The sequence below is a fragment of the Podarcis vaucheri genome (assembly GCF_965113315.1).
Source record: "Podarcis vaucheri genome assembly, chromosome: 18".
Taxonomy (NCBI): Eukaryota; Metazoa; Chordata; class Lepidosauria; order Squamata; family Lacertidae; genus Podarcis; species Podarcis vaucheri.
Genome location: NC_138756.1, coordinates 11431232 through 11448808, shown reverse-complemented (window position 1 = coordinate 11448808; position 17577 = coordinate 11431232). Strand labels below are relative to the sequence as shown.

The 17577-nt window shown below is 49.6% G+C and overlaps 1 protein-coding gene across 1 annotated transcript; it reads right to left on the bottom strand.

Moving 5' to 3' along the window:
* Positions 1-740: 740 nt before the first annotated feature.
* On the bottom strand, positions 741-10583 carry KLF16 (KLF transcription factor 16). Its single transcript, XM_082206788.1, has 2 exons — positions 10176-10583; positions 741-5145 (listed from the first exon to the last, which is right to left on the bottom strand). Exons 1-2 carry the CDS (start codon positions 10444-10446, stop codon positions 4862-4864), a joined length of 555 nt encoding a protein of 184 aa, XP_082062914.1. The 5' UTR covers positions 10447-10583; the 3' UTR covers positions 741-4861.
* Between the last annotated feature and the right edge of the window lie 6994 nt (positions 10584-17577).

Here is a 17577-nt window from a genome sequence, read left to right as displayed (position 1 = left end):
CTTCAGGTTAAGAACAGACCTCCGGAACGAATTAAATACTTAACCCGAGGTACCACTGCAATACATAATGAAAAGAGTCCCCTTTCGCACCCCAGATCAGTCTCGCGGTGAACTGCTGCAATTCCCACACCAAAGGGGGTCGGTTTGGATGTCCTTTGGGCAGCCCTCCAACTCTCCCCATTCTCCGAGAAAATTCTGATGTTCTTAAAAACAAAGCTGCCATCCAAAACACACGGACTAGGGAGAAACCCCTTCTTGAGACACGGCAAGGCATTTAAGGGAACATGGAGGAAATCAATTTCACAAACAGCACACAAGACACAGGAGTAAAGCAGTTTTGTCGTTTTTATTTTTCAAGCGGCACACCCAAAACACACACACGCACACATACGAGCTTCAGTGCTTCTTAAAAAACAACAGGGGTTTAAAAGGGTGCGTGGGATATTGACAATATCTCAAATCGTTCACCCCCAGCCCCAACCCCGATGCACGGGTTTTTCAGACCAGGAGAAGGGAACACGCTGTCAAATAAATACATTGCGTAATCCACCATTTGCACAAGTCCTACGGCAGGGTTTGCCAGCTGTTTTGGCAAATTTTCGGCTGCTGAGCGGGTGGCCAGGCCATGTATCCCCCCTGCCTGCCAAGACAGAAATTAAAAGTGCATGCACACCCAACTCTTCCGTTTCCAACGGATCTTGAGAAAAGACGCAGTCGGATTAGTCCGAGCCTTGAGAAAGCCCCATAGAGAGGAGAAAGGAACTTTGAAAGATTGGCACTCTCCCCAAATTCCACCTTCGGCACCCTGTGCTTTTCAAGGGAGAAAAACGACAGCCATGGGGCTTTGTGTGGGTCTCAGAGGGGGAAGATATCTCAAGATTTAGGGCAGTCGAAGAACTCCCCAAGTTTTCTCAGAAGCAGCCTGGGGTCACATAACCCTACTTTTAAAAACACCGGCCAGTTCAATGTTACTAGTGCAAACATAGCCACAGCTACGCAGGCGGAGAAATCCTATTTCATTCAATGGGGTTTGCTCCCGGGTAATAAGAGGCTTTAAGAAATGCAACCTCGGGTTTTGGGGTTGTTGCTTTTGTGTTTGTCTTATAATAAACTAAAAAGTTTTAATTAAATAGTTTTAGCCTTTCACCAGCTCCTGTTTTCCGAGCCGCCGGAACTGTCCGCAAAACTCTTTTAAGATCTGCAGGGTTGACCGACAAGAGCGCAATGAAGATCCTTCGAAAGAAAATGCGATGAAGGCATTTGTGTTCGCTGTTTCTCATAATAAACATACCGTATATGTTGCTCTATAAGACTCACTTTTCCCCTCCTCAAAAGTAAGGGGAAATGTGTGTGCGTCTTACGGAGCGAATGCAGGCTGCGCAGCTATTCCAGAAGCCAGAACAGCAAGAGGGATTGCTGCTTTCACTGCACAGCGATCCCTCTTGCTCTTCTGGCTTCTGAGATTCAGAATATTCTTTTTCTTGTTTTCCTCCTCCAAAAACTAGGTGCGTCTTGTGGTCTGGTGCGTCTTATAGAGCGAAAAATACGGTAGATGGATAGATGAGGACTTTGGACGCAGTTAGCCTCCTGTCGGCTCGTGGAAATCGCGAGGTGGGTGCAGATTTCTCGGCCGTAAAGGAAAAAATACGTCGCGCCTCCGACCAAAACCAACATTTCCCCCCCCTTAAAACCTGCGCTGCAATTCTAATCCGCATTGCAAACAGGCCAAACAAACCCCGAACACTCAACCGACGCGCAGCTTCCCGTTAATTCGCACGCTACTCTTTTTAACCAAAAATAAATAAATCTACTTGCTTCCGTTTAAAAAATATCTCTTGCTTAATTGCAAAGGGAGGAGGGAAGGGAGATCATAAATATATAATTTCCCCAGATAACAGGAATTTGAGGGGCGGGGGGCACGGGAATTACAGTTCCCTTATTAGTCCCTGAGAACTCAGGAAATTTTAAGATTGGGGTCAGGAGGAAGATTATCCCAGGCAAAACTTCCAGCTGTTGGTCAGCTGGTGTGCTTCCCAAAATGCCTTGCGCATCCCAGCCTGCAGATGTGGGCATCTTCCGGTCTTGAGTTCGAATCCAGAGCCTCATGGAGGCCGGGCAGTGTATCCCTGAAGAGCCTAAACCACTAGACCCGAAGCACTGAGGTTTATCTAGCTTGGGGACAAGGAACCTTTGGCGTGCCAGGTGTTGCCGAACTACAACTCCCATCAGCCTCTGCTGCCAGGGATGATGGGAACTGTAGTTCCACAGTATTTTCCGGGCTCAAAGGCTCCGTGAGCTTGGCCTAGCTTTATGGGGCACGGATTCCGCCTGGGGTTTTGCACAAAGCCCGGATTGCGCTTGGGGTTTTGCACAAAGCCCTGCGGTTCGAACGTCGCCCCGCCGACTTTTCTCCCCAAAGTGCAAGCGCACGTCCCTTCTCCGGTTTCCCAAAGGACCCTGGACGGAAGTCCGGATCCGACGGGGTGTAAACGGGAGCATCGGAAAGCAAGAGGAAGCGGGAAAAGCGGCCGCTCGCCCTGACTCTACGGCGTTTTCCGATGAAGGGAGCAAGGCCACTTCGCAAGCAAGGCGGGCAGCAACGCCGCGCAGGCATCAAGATCCGGCCAGCGCCAACCCGTAGACCGAGCAATCACAGATATGGCTATTGCCAGCTTGGCAAATTTAAAAAACAAAAAAACCCCCACCCTCCTGCGCCGAAGGGGTACCTACACCCTGCGAGCAAGCCTCACAAATGCATTTAACCAAGGAAGAAGGAAGGGGTGCCTTCAGGGCCCCGATCCGGCCCTCCGGAAGCACCAAGGCACCGAAACTCACGTTAAAAACACACACATATATCTATTTCTCTTTATCCACACCCTGAAATACAGCTCTGCTGGGGAGGAAGGGGTGGGGAAGTGCTTTGCAACGTGCCCAACACCCCTTGCAAAAACTCGCCCAGGCTCTGGTGGTGGTGATATTTTTTTGGACTACAAAACCCATCATCCCTGACGCCTGGTACTAACCAAGCATGATGGGAGTTGTAGTCCAAAAAAACAGCCAGGGACCCAAATCCTGGGCGACACAGACTTCTGCTTCTTGCCGGCTCCGCGGTCTACCTAGCTCAGCGCTGCCCGCTGAGCGGCGCCGCTTCCCCGGAAACCGAAGCGAGTTCCTAGTCCTCATGATTGTGGGCAAAGCGATTCCCAGCTCAGCTTTAAGGCAGGCTTGCAAAGGGAGGAGGAGGATAAAATCCTTAAGCCTTCTTCCCCCTCCCAGTTCAACATCCCCCCCCAGACCGATGCAGATTCTACATTTAAAAATAAAATAAATTACACTGTTTTTTTTATATATATAGATATAAAAATAACAAGAACAGCCACACCCATAAAAACAGGTCCTCCATTTTCTATGTACAGATATTAAAACTTGGACCCGGGTTCAGAGGGGTTATTTACAAATTTTAGGGATGGGTTACCCACTAGCGATGCTCAGCGAAGTCCCAGGGAATAGGATGGACAGGTATGCAAATCAAACAGGCCTCGGATGCAGACAGTGAGGAGAGGAGTTTCCCAAACTGGGGTCTTTCGGATGCTACTGGACTCCAACGGTCATGACCTCCGCCCATTGGGCATGCTGACCGCTGGTGTCCAGCACGGGAAGGATACAGGCTTCCCCATCTCTGTTCTAAGAGGTGTTCCTCAACTCTCAGGAAGGGAGCGCCTTTTCCAAACAGAGGCATTCGTCTCCCCATCACCCCTAACCACTAGTCATGCTGGGCTGGTGGGAGCTGTGAGCCGAACCCCACCAGATTTTTGGAGAAGGTGAGCAGGTTTCGGCTGGCGAATGAGCTAACGATGGAGCGATCGCTCCTCCGTGCAGCACACACAAACGTACCGTATTTTTGGCTCTATAAGACTCACTTTCCCCCTCCTAAAAAGTAAGGGAAAATGCGTGTGCGTCTTATGGAGCGAATGCAGGCTGCGCAGCTATCCCAGAAGCCAGAACAGCAAGAGGGATCGCTGCTTTCGCTGCGCAGCGATCCCTCTTGCTGTTCTGGCTTCTGGGATTCAGAATATTTTTTTCCTTGTTTTCCTCCTCCAAAAACTAGGTGCGTCTTGTGGTCTGGTGCATCTTATAGAGCGAAAAATACGGTATTTGTTTTCCCTTTTAAGGCTGGGTTCCGATTAATTGCGGGCATCCGTGACAGCAAGGAAGATTATTTAGGGGGGAATATACCCCTGGTGACCAGGTTCCGGGAACAAATGACGCCGGATCAGCTCGGATTATACCGTACCCTGTTTATGAACCTCTCGGAGTCATCTGTTCACCGCAATCATTCCCCCCCCAGCCAGAGGCAGTCTACCTTTGGTTACCAGATCCGGGTGATGTGCAATTGTGGACATCTCTGTCCCATTGTACCATATAAATCAGCTTCCTAGAACCATCTATCTGGCCAAAGAAAGGGTTGGCGGGTTCTAGACTACGTCCCCCCCCCCATTTCCTGAGTATCGGGGAGCCGGGGAAGGGGTCCGAGAATCCAGACATTTCCGGAAAGCGATAGGGAATGGCAGGGTGGGCTATTTGAGACACCCAACCAAGAAAGTCCCTTTGCGTTGGGAAACCGAGGCAAAGGGGCTGCGAGGGGACCCTAGACGCCGGCAGAAACCTCGGCAGACGTGGGGCAGGGGATGGTGGAAAGTTGCAATCGAATGGACCGAAGGAAGTCGCCTGGAACGGTTCCTCCGACCCTCGCTCCCAGGAGGCGCCAAGATGGGAACCGGGAACAGGCCCCCTTCGCCCAGCGGAGGGTCCCTGGCAGGCTGGGGGCCAGCAAAGCACCGTGGGTAGCAGCGGGGACATTTCAGGGGGCGGGGCTGTCGCGGGCAGGGCTCCCGGCCAGGCTGCTTGCGGCCGAGTCACTGGGAGAGGCGCTGTGGCACTCGGGTCTGCGGACCATGTCCGGGCGGAAAGCCGGGTGGCGCCGGGCGTGCTTGGTCAAGTGGTCGCTGCGCATGAAGCGCTTCTCGCAGAGCGGGCAGGCAAAGCGCTTCTCGCCGGTGTGGGTGCGCAGGTGGCGGGCCAGCTCGTCGGAACGGGCGAATCGCTTCTGGCAGGAGGGCCAACTGCAAGGGAACGGGCGCTCGCCTGCAAAGCAGAGAGGAAAGCAAAGCGTAAAGTGAACGAATGTTAGAAAGATGTTGGATAGAAATTAAGCGGTTTCCAGCTGTAATGTTTTCGCAGTTATGGGAAAGGGGGAAAAAAAGGATTATAAATGGGTAAAAATTTTATGGTAAAGATTTGCTGAACTAACAAACTGAACTGGAATACAAAGAAGGGAAGTATGAGGAGGTTGGAGGAAATAAGGGTATGGAAGTTATGTTATTGAAAATTAATGTGTGTTTTTAAATGCTTGTTATTTTGTATGTTTATTTTTTATTATATTTAAAAAATTTTCTTAATAAATATTTTTTATAAAAGCAAAGCAAAGAGTGAGTCGTGTTGTCGTTCGCGGTGGGAACGTTAAGCTGAAGTCAGGGTGGATACAATTAATTCCTTATTTATTTATTTAAAACTTCTATTGATAAATGAAAGACTTGCAAACACAAACCAGAACATGAAACAAACTCATTCTAAATAGATACATACACCTCATACATACATAGATACATACACCTTGCCAACAAAGGTCCGTACAGTGGTACCTCTAGTTATGTACTTAATTCGTTCTGGAGGTCCGTTCTTAACCTGAAACTGTTCTTAACCTGAAGCACCACTTTAGCTAATGGGGCTTCCCGCTGCTGCTGCGGTGCCGGAGCACAATTTCTGTTCTCATCCTGAAGCAAAGTTCTTAACCCAAGGTACTATTTCTGGGTTAGCGGAGTCTGTAACCTGAAGTGTATGTAATCCGAGGTACCACTGTATAGTAAAAGCTCTGGTTTTCCCGGTAGTGATGTATGGAAGTGAGAGCTGGACCATAAAGAAGGCTGATGGCCGAAGAATGGATGGTTTTGAATTCTGGTGCTGGAGGAGACTCTTGAGAGTCCCATGGACTGCAAGAAGATCCAACCTCTCCATTCGGAAGGAAATCAGCCCTGAGTGCTCACTGGAAGGACAGATCCTGAAGCTGAGGCTCCAAGACTTTGGCCACCTCATGAGAAGAGAAGACTCCCTGGAATAGACCCTGATGTTGGGAAAGATGGAGGGCACAAGGAGAAGGGGACGGCAGAGGACGAGATGGTGGGACAGTGTTCTCGAAGCTACCAGCATGAGTTTGACCAAACTGCGGGAGGCAGCGGAAGACAGGAGGGCCTGGCCTGCTCTGGTCCAGGGGGTCACGAAGAGGCGGACACAACTAAAGGACTCAACAACAACATCATACACCTCTCAACTTAAGATTACAAAAAAGAAAAAGAAAACAAACATACAAACTAAACATATCAGACATAAATTTTGACTCTTGGAGGATGGATGGTGGCTAACAGACTGAGGTTGAATCCTGACAAGACAGAAGGATGGTTTTGGGGGGGACAGGAGGGTGTGGGGGACTCCCTGGTCCTGAATGGGGTCACTGTGCCCCCAAAGGACCAGGTGTGCAGCCTGGGAGTCATTTTGGACTCACGGCTGTCCATGGAGGCGCAGGTCAATTCTGTGTTCAGGGCAGCTGTTTACCAGCTCCATCTAGTACGCAGGATGAGACCCTCCCTGCCCGCAGACTGTCTGGCCAGAGTGGTGCATGCTCTGGTTATCTCCCGCTTGGACTACTGCAATGCGCTCTCCGTGGGGCTGCCTTTGAAGGTGATCTGGAAAATGCAATTAATCCAGAATGTGGCAGCTAGACTGGTGACTGGGAGTGGAGACCACATAACACCAGTACTGAAAGACCTACATTGGCTCCCAGGACGTTTCCGAGCACAATTCAAAAGTGTTGGGGCTGGCCTTTCAAGCCCTAAACAGCCTAGGCCCAGTAGATTTCCGGGACGGATTAAGTTTGGCGCTTTTGTTTTTGCTCTTTATTTTGCGTTTTTGTTTTTGAGGCCTTTGGTTTTGGAACGCTTTGGTTTTGGAACGGACTAAGTTTGAGAACCAAGGCACCACTGTAAATTGGTCCTTATTTGGGACTAGAACCTTGACTTAGATTAACTGGGCTCTGCCGTGCCAAAGGAGCGTGCCGCAGCAGATGTCTTTGCAACCTAGCTCATGCCCATGAGAGTTCGCTGCCCTTAATCTCCTCGTGGGAGGAAAGCTAAGCCAGGAAGGCAGATGTCAGGATTGCACAAGCAAAGTCTGCATACCGTGGGGTTTTCTCTCTCTCTCTCTCTCTCTCTCTCTCTCTCTCTTTCTCTCCTTTTTGAGCGTCTGTTTACCCAGATGCAGCCCTGCTGCTTCGACGCTTTGTTTTTCTCGACAAAGCTGGCGTGTGCCTTTGCAAGATGGGGCCTTTAAAACACACCGTGAAACCACCACTAACAGCTCTCCATCGAAGGAACTATCTGTTCCAAGCTCGTTGAGAGCTCTCTCTCTCTCTCTGCGTATATGTGCCAAGAATTGGATTTGTTAAATTATTTTTGTATGCCACAACCGCTGATCGTATTTTGTTAGCTAAAAAGTGGAAAACCCAAGAATTGCCAACAATAGAAGAATGGCAGATGAAGATGATGTATTTTTCGGAGCTAGCCGACCTAACCGGAAGAGTCCGCGGCCAGAAGGTGGAGGAGTATCAGGAAGAATGGAATAAATTTAATGACTATTTAGTTAGATTTGTTAAGTTAAACTAACCGAAAACAGCTTGCAGATACTTAATGGGCTTAGGGTTTTATTTATGTTAAGTGATGAATTTATATGCTTAATTCCATAAGGTGAAGATATAAGAATGTTAATGTTTAAGTTAAATTTCATAAAAACTGGGATTTGGAAAACCGTTCAAAGGATATGCAATGAAATTCAACCAAGGGGATGCGAGGAAGTCACTTAACAATGTTAATACGTGTAATTTTTAATAAGGCTATGGTTTATGTTTGTTTGTCTTATGTGTTTGTTTGTTTATAATGTTGTGAAAACCAATATAAAAAATTTGAAAAAGAAGAAGAAAAAAGTCTCTGTGAAGCTTGCGGTTTATTTATTTATTTATTTATTCCGAGTTTCGGTTGGCGTTTTAATGCATTGTAAACCGCTTTGATATTTGTTCTTTGTTAATACAGAAATTAGAATAGTTATAGAAATGAATAGCGATGATTATAGTAATAAGTCACGCGGCCAAAACAAAGGCGCCGACATTCTGTTGTGGTGACAGTAACCTTGGTTTAAGATTCCATTTGGCAATTAGCTACTATACAGTGGTACCTCGGGTTACATACGCTTCAGGTTACCGACGCTTCAGGTTACAGACTCCGCTAACCCAGAAATAGTGCTTCAGGTTAAGAACTTTGCTTCAAGATGAGAACAGAAATTGCAGAGCAGCAGCAGGAGGCCCCCTTAGCTAAAGTGGTGCTTCAGGTTAAGAACAGTTTCAGGTTCAGAACGGACCTCCGGAACGAATTAAGTACTTAACCCGAGGTACCACTGTATCTGAGTTTTTTAACTCAGCACGTTACTGGCATGGTGCAAATGTCCAGATTCCGAACCAAGGAAGCCACATACTTTTCCAGCAGCGAACAGTTCCTCCCCTTTTAATACAAAATCGGAATTGGACACTGTGCCATTTTCCCTCTCGCTCGCCTGCAAATTCCTGTAAAAGGCCAGGTTTTCGGTTGGTAACCGGTCTCTTCAGGGCTGGCAAAAGCGATCTTTGCCCGTTTTGTGCCCATCCCACTTCGCCACAACCCTCCCACCCACTCTCTTAAGGTGTTTACTTTCTGGTGGTTGGTTTTTTTGTGTTTTTTTTTGGTGGGTGGGGGTTTTGTAAATGGTTGTGTTTGCCCAGCAGGTCTGGGTGGAGAGCCAAGGAACCAAGCCACAGCCAAACCCCTCCCCAAATTGAAATTTCCACACAGCAGGTCCCTCCCGCCCGCCCCCGCCCCCCCCCTCCCAAATCAGGCCACCTCGAGGCCGGCCCCACCCGCTGCCCCACATGGCAAGACATTTGCCAAACAAGAAGTGGGCGAGATTGGAAGCCGGGAAAAAGATTTCCAGAAGGTTTTTCTTCAAATTAGGGAGCAGGGACATGGGCGTAGCCAGGATTTTTGCTAGGGCGGGACAGGCTTTTGGTGGGGTGGGTGGAGGGGGGAGAAGCAGAACCTCAGATTTGTATTGATTAGCAGTGGGGGGTAGCGTGGGGGTGCAGGGGGGGCGGTCGCAACATCTGGGGGTTAGGGTTAGGGGGCGCAAATCCACGGGTTAGGGGGCGCAAATTACTTGCCTTGCCCCGGGTGCTGACAACCCACGCTACGCCACTGTTGATTAGCCCCCCCACCCCACCCATTTATGCCCCTAGGCAGGGACGTAAAGCAGAACCCGGCGCCTCCTCCCGTCTTTGGCAAGCGAAAGCCCTACCGGATCAGTCAAACAAACAAACAAACACGCTTGTTTGTTTGTTCTCCGGCGGCCGAGGTAGACTGCGCCTGGCCCCGGAGGCTCGACCGAACCTGGGATTTTGGTCCTCAAGGGGCATATCGATAGGATACGAGACAGATAGAAACCCAAGACGCCCACTCTGGAGAGTCTCTCCACATCCCACCCTCTGCGCTCTCGCAGCACGTGGGGACGGGATCGCTCAGCCGACGCGCGGGGGCGTGGGGGGGAGGGAAAGCGAGGCGGCGGAGGCGCGCCCGGGCTACACCGCGTAAAGGCGGGCAAGAGAAACCGGCGCAGAGGTCTCTATCGCGACGTGGGTGGGCTGCGTAATCACCCGAGCCCAAATCCAGGAAATGCGCGCGTCGGCGCCGCCCAGAGCGAGCGAGCGAGGCGCGGTCTCCCCACGTGGGTGGAGGCCACGGGGGTGGGGCGGGGGAGGGAAGGCGAGGCGGGAACCGGCCGGAGGGGAGGGGGGGCCTCGGGGGGTTCCGGGGGTGCCACCTCGAACGAAATATCGGGGGCCCCAGTAAACCCGCACAATCCATCACATGGCGAGCGTTTGAATGCCTATCCACTTTTGGGGATATGTTATCGAAGGGGGGGAGGAGAGATGGAGGGGGGGGAGAGAGAGACTGTCCCCGGGCTTGGGGGGGGGCGACCCTTACCCGTGTGCGTCCGGAGATGCGCCTTCAGATGGGAAGATTTGCCGTAGATTTTTGCGCAGCCCTGGAACGGGCATCGGTGCCTTTTGGCCGCGCCGGAGAGGTTGCCTGCGCCGTCGGGGGTTCCTCCCAGGGCTTCCCCCGCCGCCTCCGGCGGGGCCGCGACGATGGGGCGCGCCCCGCGCTCCTCCTTGGCACCGGCGGCCGGGTGTAACAGGGCTCCGGTGGAGATGGAAACGAGGCACTCGGCGGCCAGGTAATCCAAGCCCGACATGATGGCACCGCCTTCCTAGCTCCCCCAAAAAAGCCGTCCAGGCGGCTCCTCGCCTCCTCCTCGGATGGACAGGCTGCGCGCCGCCGCCGCTCCGCCTCGCCCCTGGCGCAACGTGGAGAGACGGCAGGAGGGGAGGGACGCCGGCGACCGTCCCCGCCCAGGCTGGGCGGCGCGCGCGCTCGTGCACGCGCCAGGGGCGAGGGCAATTGAGGCTGCGGCGGTTTGACCCTCCTACCCTGCCAGTCTCCACCCCTGGGTGCCGTCGGAGGGAGGAGCGCGCAGAGGGTGGAGCGCAAAGAGGCTGGGACGCGATCCCGGCGCGCCTCTCTCGGCGCAGGCTGGGGCGCAAGCCCATAGACTGCGGCTGGGGAGTTTCTCCCGACTTTGCCCCCGGGGGAGTTTCCTCCTCCCCCCCAAAGCGATCTCCCCCCCCAAAAAAAAAAGCTCAGCAACGCTTTGTGAGATCTCTCCCCATAAAACTCAACAACTTCCGCTGCCCATCAAAAATCCGTCAAAGAAAAGTCATTCTCCGCGCTCAAGGGAGCCGCCACCTTGGCCCCGTGGGTGCCATGCCCTGGCGCCGAAATTGGTGGGTGCCCGGCCCCTTCATCATCATCATCATCATTTATGCTGTTGCAAGTATAAGGATCAGACAGACGCAGCAATGGAGAATAAGAAGGTGGCTTCCAACAAAATATTAAAATACAGTAATGCATCAAACTTTAAAAGCTTCCCTAAACAGGGCTGCCTTCAGATGTCTTCTAAAAGTCTGGTACGGTGGTAATTAATTCGTTCAGGAGGTCCGTTCTTAACCTGAAACTGTTCTTAACCTGAGGCACCACTTTAGCTAATGGGGCCTACCGCTGCTGCCGTGCGATTTCTGTCCTCATCCCGAAGCAAAGTTCTTAACCCGAGGTATTATTTCTGGGTTAGCGGAGTCTGTAACCTGAAGCGTCTGTAACCCGAGGTGCCACTGTAGTAGTTCTTCTCTTTGACATCTGCTGGGAGGGCGTTCCACAGGGCGGGCGCCACCACCGAGAAGGCCCTCTGCCTGGTTCCCTGTAACTTGGCTTCTCGCAGGGAGGGAACCGCCAGAAGGCCCTCGGCGCTGGACCTCAGTGTCCGGGCAGAACGATGGGGGTGGAGATGCTCCTTCAGATATACTGGACTGAGGCTATTCATGGGGAGTTTTGTGGGTACTCGGGCACCCAGGACACCTACGCAGGTGAGGATACTTCCATTAAATAGGACGTTCTTCAATCTATCAAAGATAGTTGCTTCTTTGACCAGGGATCGTAGAATTATAGGGAACCCCCGGATCATTTCAACCAACCCCAACAGGAATCAGTTGCCCAACATAGGATTTGAACTCACAACCATGAGATCAGACCCTCCCAAGTGTCTATATTTCCCAGGGACAGTCCCAGATTTACAGAAGCCGTCCCGGTTTCTGATCTGATCCCGGAAGCTCCCGCTTTTCCTTAGGGCATCCATACTTTCAGTAAAGAAACATTGGAGGGGATGGAATAGGACATCCCTATTTTCAGGGGAGAAACGTTGGAGGGGATGGAATAGGACGTCCCTGTTTTCAGGGGAGAAACGTTGGAGGGGATGGAATAGGACGTCCCTATTTTCAGGGGAGAAACGTTAGAGGGGATAGAAGAGGACGTCCCTATTTTCAGGGGAGAAACGTTGGAGGGGATGGAATAGGACGTCCCTCTTTTCAGGGGAGAAACGTTGGAGGGGATGGAATAGGACATCCCTATTTTCAGGGGAGAAACGTTGGAGGGGATGGAAGAGGACGTCCCTATTTTCAGGGGAGAAACGTTGGAGGGGATGGAATAGGACGTCCCTCTTTTCAGGGGAGAAACGTTGGAGGGGATGGAAGAGGACGTCCCTATTTTCAGGGGAGAAACGTTGGAGGGGATGGAATAGGACGTCCCTATTTTCAGGGGAGAAACGTTGGAGGGGATGGAAGAGGACGTCCCTATTTTCAGGGGAGAAACGTTGGAGGGGATGGAAGAGGACGTCCCTATTTTCAGGGGAGAAACGTTGGAGGGGATGCAATAGGACGTATTATTACCTACCCATCTGACTGCATTCTGCCAGCCACTCTGGGCAGCTTTCAACATACACAGAAACATAATAAAAGCTTTAAAAAGCTTCAGATGTCTTCTAAAGGCTATATAGTTACTCACAAACAAGATAAACAACTATTTGGTTTTTAGAAGACATCCGAAGGCAGCCCTGTTCAGGCAAGTTTTTAATGGTTGCTGTTTTATTGTGCTTTTTAATATATATTTTGGGAGCCGCCCAGAGTGGCTGGGGCAACCCAGTCAGCGGGGCGGAGTATAAATAATAAAATTATTCATATTATTATTATTATTAGGCACTCACAGGAGGGAATGTCTCTTTTAAGTAGAGGTTTCCTTCTTGCATTTTCTTGCATGCAGCAGGGAATACTGCTTATTATTTTATTTATTTATTATTATAGTCATAATGGCCTTTTCAGTTGCTCCCCACCATTCAGGCATTTCGTCCTCGCAGAACAGGCGCCACCACCGAGAAGGCCCTCTGCCTGGTTCCCTGTAACCTCACTTCTTGCAGGGAGGGAACTGCCCGAAGGCTCTCGGGAGATGGACCCAGGTGTCCGGGCTGGATGATGGGGGTGGAGACGTCCCTTCAGGTCTACTGGACCATTTAGGGCTTTCAAGGTCAGCACCAACACTTTGAATTGTGCTTGGAAACTTACCGGAAGCCAGTGAAGAACTTTGAGGACCAGTGGTATATGGTCCCAGCGGCCATTCCCAGTCCGGCAGCCGCGATCTTGATTAGTTATACGTGACAATTGAATTCTGTATTTTATTTTCAGTCGTTTCCCGGTTGATGCTTTTTTTAAAAAAAGCCCTCTGTGCCTGTGTTTTATTTTTCTACTTTCACATTTATTTTATTTCGTCGTTTTTATTGTATTCTGTAGGTCAGAGCCTTCCAAACCGTACGTCGCAACACGTTTGTTTGCCGGCTGCGGTTTGTAGGTGTGTCGCGCGAACATTGGAAAGGTGCTTGCTAATAAAACTGGTTTGCTAGTAAAACTGAAATTTCTGCATCGCGAAATGATGCACATCTGAAAAGTGTGTCACCAGCATGGAAAGTTTGGAAAGCTCTTCTGTACAGTGGTACCTCGGGTTAAGTACTTAATTCGTTCCGGAGGTTTGTACTTAACCTGAAACTGTTCTTAACCTGAAGCACCAGTTTAGCTAATGGGTGCCTCCTGCTGCTGCCGGAGCCCGATTTCTGTTCTCTCATCCTGAAGCAAAGTTCTTAACCTGAAGCACTATTTCTGGGTTAGCGGAGTGTGTAACCTGAAGCGTATGTAACCCGAGGTACCACTGTATGTGTTTATGCCAGTAAATTTTTATTTTTAGTATTTAAATTTAGAGCTATTCCGCTAGGCAGCCAGTCTCATTGAATTTGGAGGAGTATGTTTCTGAAGGCAACATTTTGGGGTTTGTGTCTCTGCTTACATTCTCAGGCCCCCCCCCCAGCCCCCGCTCCCCAAAAGGAGTGTCCCATTTATGCACAGTTGCCCACAGGCTTAATAAAACAATAGTCCGCCGTTTCAAAAAAAAATATGTGCAGGTTAGAGATAATTATATACAAATGAGAATGCTAAAGGTACAGTTTATCTCAACGTCTTACAATTTTTAAAACCACATCCTTTCTCTGAGGGGTTCCAGAGGACTGCTACTTTTTGCTTGCAACGAATAGAATCGTAGAATGAGCGAATCATCGAGCTGGAAGGGACCCTAAGGGTCATCTAGACCAACCCCCCGCAAGTCAGGAATATGCAGCCATCCCGTATGAGGATCAAACCTTCAACCTTGGCATCCACAGCGCCACGCTGTAACCAGCGAAGCTCTCCAATTTCCCTTCGCTGAGGACCTTAGAAGACAGCCTCTATATCAGCAGCGGCCATGCAATTGCCCTGAGAATTCCAGCTTACATTCTTTCCTTTTAAAGACGTCAAGCTACTAGCCCTCAAGCTCTGTATATAAAAGGGTCGTGGCCGAGACTGTACGAAGGAAGTCTAACAGCTTTTGGGTGCAAACCTGGTGTCAGCTGTCAGTTACTTTTTTTTCCTCCAAAAATTTTATTGGTTTTCACAATATTATAAACAAGCAAACACACAAGACTAACAAACATAAATCATAGCCTTATTGAAAATTACCGTTATTAACTTTAAGTGACTTCCTCGCTTCCCCTTAGTTGGATTTCATTGCATGTCCTTTTAACGGTTTCCCAAATCCCAATTTTTATAAAATTTAACTTAGACATTAACATCCTTAAATCTTCACCTTATGTAATTAAGCATATTAATTCATCACTTAACATAAACAAAATCCTAAGCCTATTCAGTATCTGCAAGCTGCTTCGGGTTATTTTAACTTAACAAATTTAACTAAATAATCATTAAATTTATTTCATTCTTCCTGAGTCAGCTGTCAGTTACATGGAGTAGGAAGAGGTGATGTTGCCGCTTTTTGAGGGTGTCTCCCCGATCTTCCTGCCCCGAGCTGGGCCCATAGCTACGTGAGCTTCCCCTTACTATCCCAGCCTCCCGAGAATCTCCCAGGCATAGGATGACAAAGGGAAAACCACAAAGCCTAGCGGTGGGGGTGCGGGAATCCTCTGGGGACAAGTCCCATCCTTCCAAAGGCCTTCGACACAATTGAGTGGAACGAGAAGGGGAGAGAGAGGGGGGGAGAGGGAGAGAAAGAGAGAAAGAAGGGGACAAAGAGAGGTGTAAAAGAAGGAAGAACATGTCGAGGAGAAGCGGAAGATGATTTGGCGTCCTGCGAAAGTGGGAGGGGAAATGGGGAAGAAAAAAATTAGGACTAGAAACTTGAATCAGTTCCTTGAGACAGAGGCTTTCAGCGCATGCTAAAGTTTGCCAGCACATCTAATTTATTTTTGTTTAGTTTATTCATTATTATTTTTTCCCTATCCCAGCCCTGACCCCTCCCCAAGGAGCTTGGGGGGGAGTTAAGACCTCAAAACTGCCACCACTGTGTCCATTTTTATTTTAACCCATTTTTGAAACGTTTTTGGTGCGTTGTAAATGACAGAAGTTGTACTGCTTGTGCACATTCCGTGGCAGACGGCGCTCTTCCAGAGCTCACGAAAGCCCCATAACCTCTGAAATGGGGAGGTAAATCTGGTTTTATCCAGTATACATCCGAAGGCAGCCCTGTATCGGGAATTTTTTAACGTCTGGCGTTTTATTACGTTTTTATATTCTGCTGGAAGCTGCCCAGAGTGGCTGGGGAAACCCAGTCAGATGGGCACGGGGTATTTATTATTATTATTATTATTATTATTATTATTATTATTATTATTATTGCTATACCAACGGAGCACACATCCTTTCTCTTTGTTGAGTTCTGGATTGCAAGCCTCGACAGGGTGTGGTCAGTTCCAGAAGACAACATCCTGAAGCTTCAAAGTCTCACATCACCCCTCCGTGAGAAATTACATAGCGATTATACGTGCAAAAAATGCGAAGACTACAGAATAAAACAAACCATGCAAAATAAGAGACGCTTTCACGTCCTTCTGGTGGCTCCCAAATCTAGCTTTCCCTAGCACAGAAATTGCCTGGTCTAAGCATATAGATTAAAAATTTAAAAATCTGGCACGGAATACAGCAAACATTTCCTTCCATTTCTTTAACTTTAATCGGAGACTCTAAAATCTCCTTGCTTGTCGTGACCATGAAAGTTGCAAATAAACTGTCAGTTTTATTAAAGCCACAACGCGAATTTACGGCAGGACAGGGCTTGGAATGCCGTGCCCGGTTTTTGTTCGTCTGGCCTCACAAAGGGAGCGGATAAAAGCGTAGCCAGACTGTGGAACTCCCTGCCACAGGAGCCAGGGATGGCCAACGATTTGGATGGCTTTCAAAGAGGACTGGGCAAATTCATGGAGGAGGAAAAGTATGGCGTGCCTCTGAATATAAGCTGCCGTAAGAGATCTCCGCTTTTGAGATGAAAGCCACGCTCTTTAAATCGTTACGCTCATGAGGACTAGGAACGTGAAATAAAAAGAAGACTCCGAGATTCTCAGGAAGCTTACTGCCACGCTCATTCGACGGTCACCTCCATGGGATACAGTTAAAGCCCTTGATTTCCCCCCAAAAAGGAAGGAAATAAGCAACTATCTGACTTTTAGAAGACCTCTGAAGGCAGCCCTGTTTAGGGAAGTTTTCAGTGTTTGATATTTTATCATTTTTTATTGTTGTTGCTGATATTCTGTTGGGAGCCGCCCAGGGTGGCTGGGTGAACCCAGCCAGATGGGCGAGGTATATTATTATTATTATTATTATTATTATTATTATTATTATTATTATTATTGGTTCCCAGCACCCTTCGCAAACTACACTTCTGGCCGAGGGTCATGGTGCCACGTGCTTTGAATCTATGGCATGGATGCCACCACCTCGGGACGCACCCAGTGACCCCGTCCGTGGCAAAACGCTCGCCGTAGAATTATAGAACCGTCGAGCTGGGACCCTCAACGGTCCTCTAGACCAACCCCCCTGCAATGCGGGAATCTCGGCTGAAGCAGAGATTACCCAACCTTTGGGTAAACAAGATCTCTCCCGCTTCCTTGATACCAAAGGGGTCTTCTCCATTCTCGGCTGCCTTACCAACACCGCTTTGGGGGGTGACTCCTTTCTGGTGGCAGCTGGGCTCCCCGTCCCGAGAAAGCTCAGAGACCCTCGCCCCGTCCTCTTCTTCTTCTTTCCAGATGATGGAACCGATGGTCCGCCAGGCGTCCGTTTTATACTGTCGCCATTCATATGACCAGCACGTGGAAAGCCCGAGTTGGACAGGGCTTGGAAGTGGGAACCGAAAATCGACTTAAGAGGACTTAATTGCGGGGGGGCGGGGGGCTTCGTGCTGATGCTGGATCCCATGACCAAGCTAAAAGGGGTCTCATGACTGCCTTATACCAGACCTAACTTCTCAAAGGGCCTATTCTTCTCCTCCGTGACCTTCCGCTCAGCTGGGCAACTTATCCATCAAGCAAGGACCGTTGATCCTCTTAGAACAGGAACACAGGGAGCTGAAT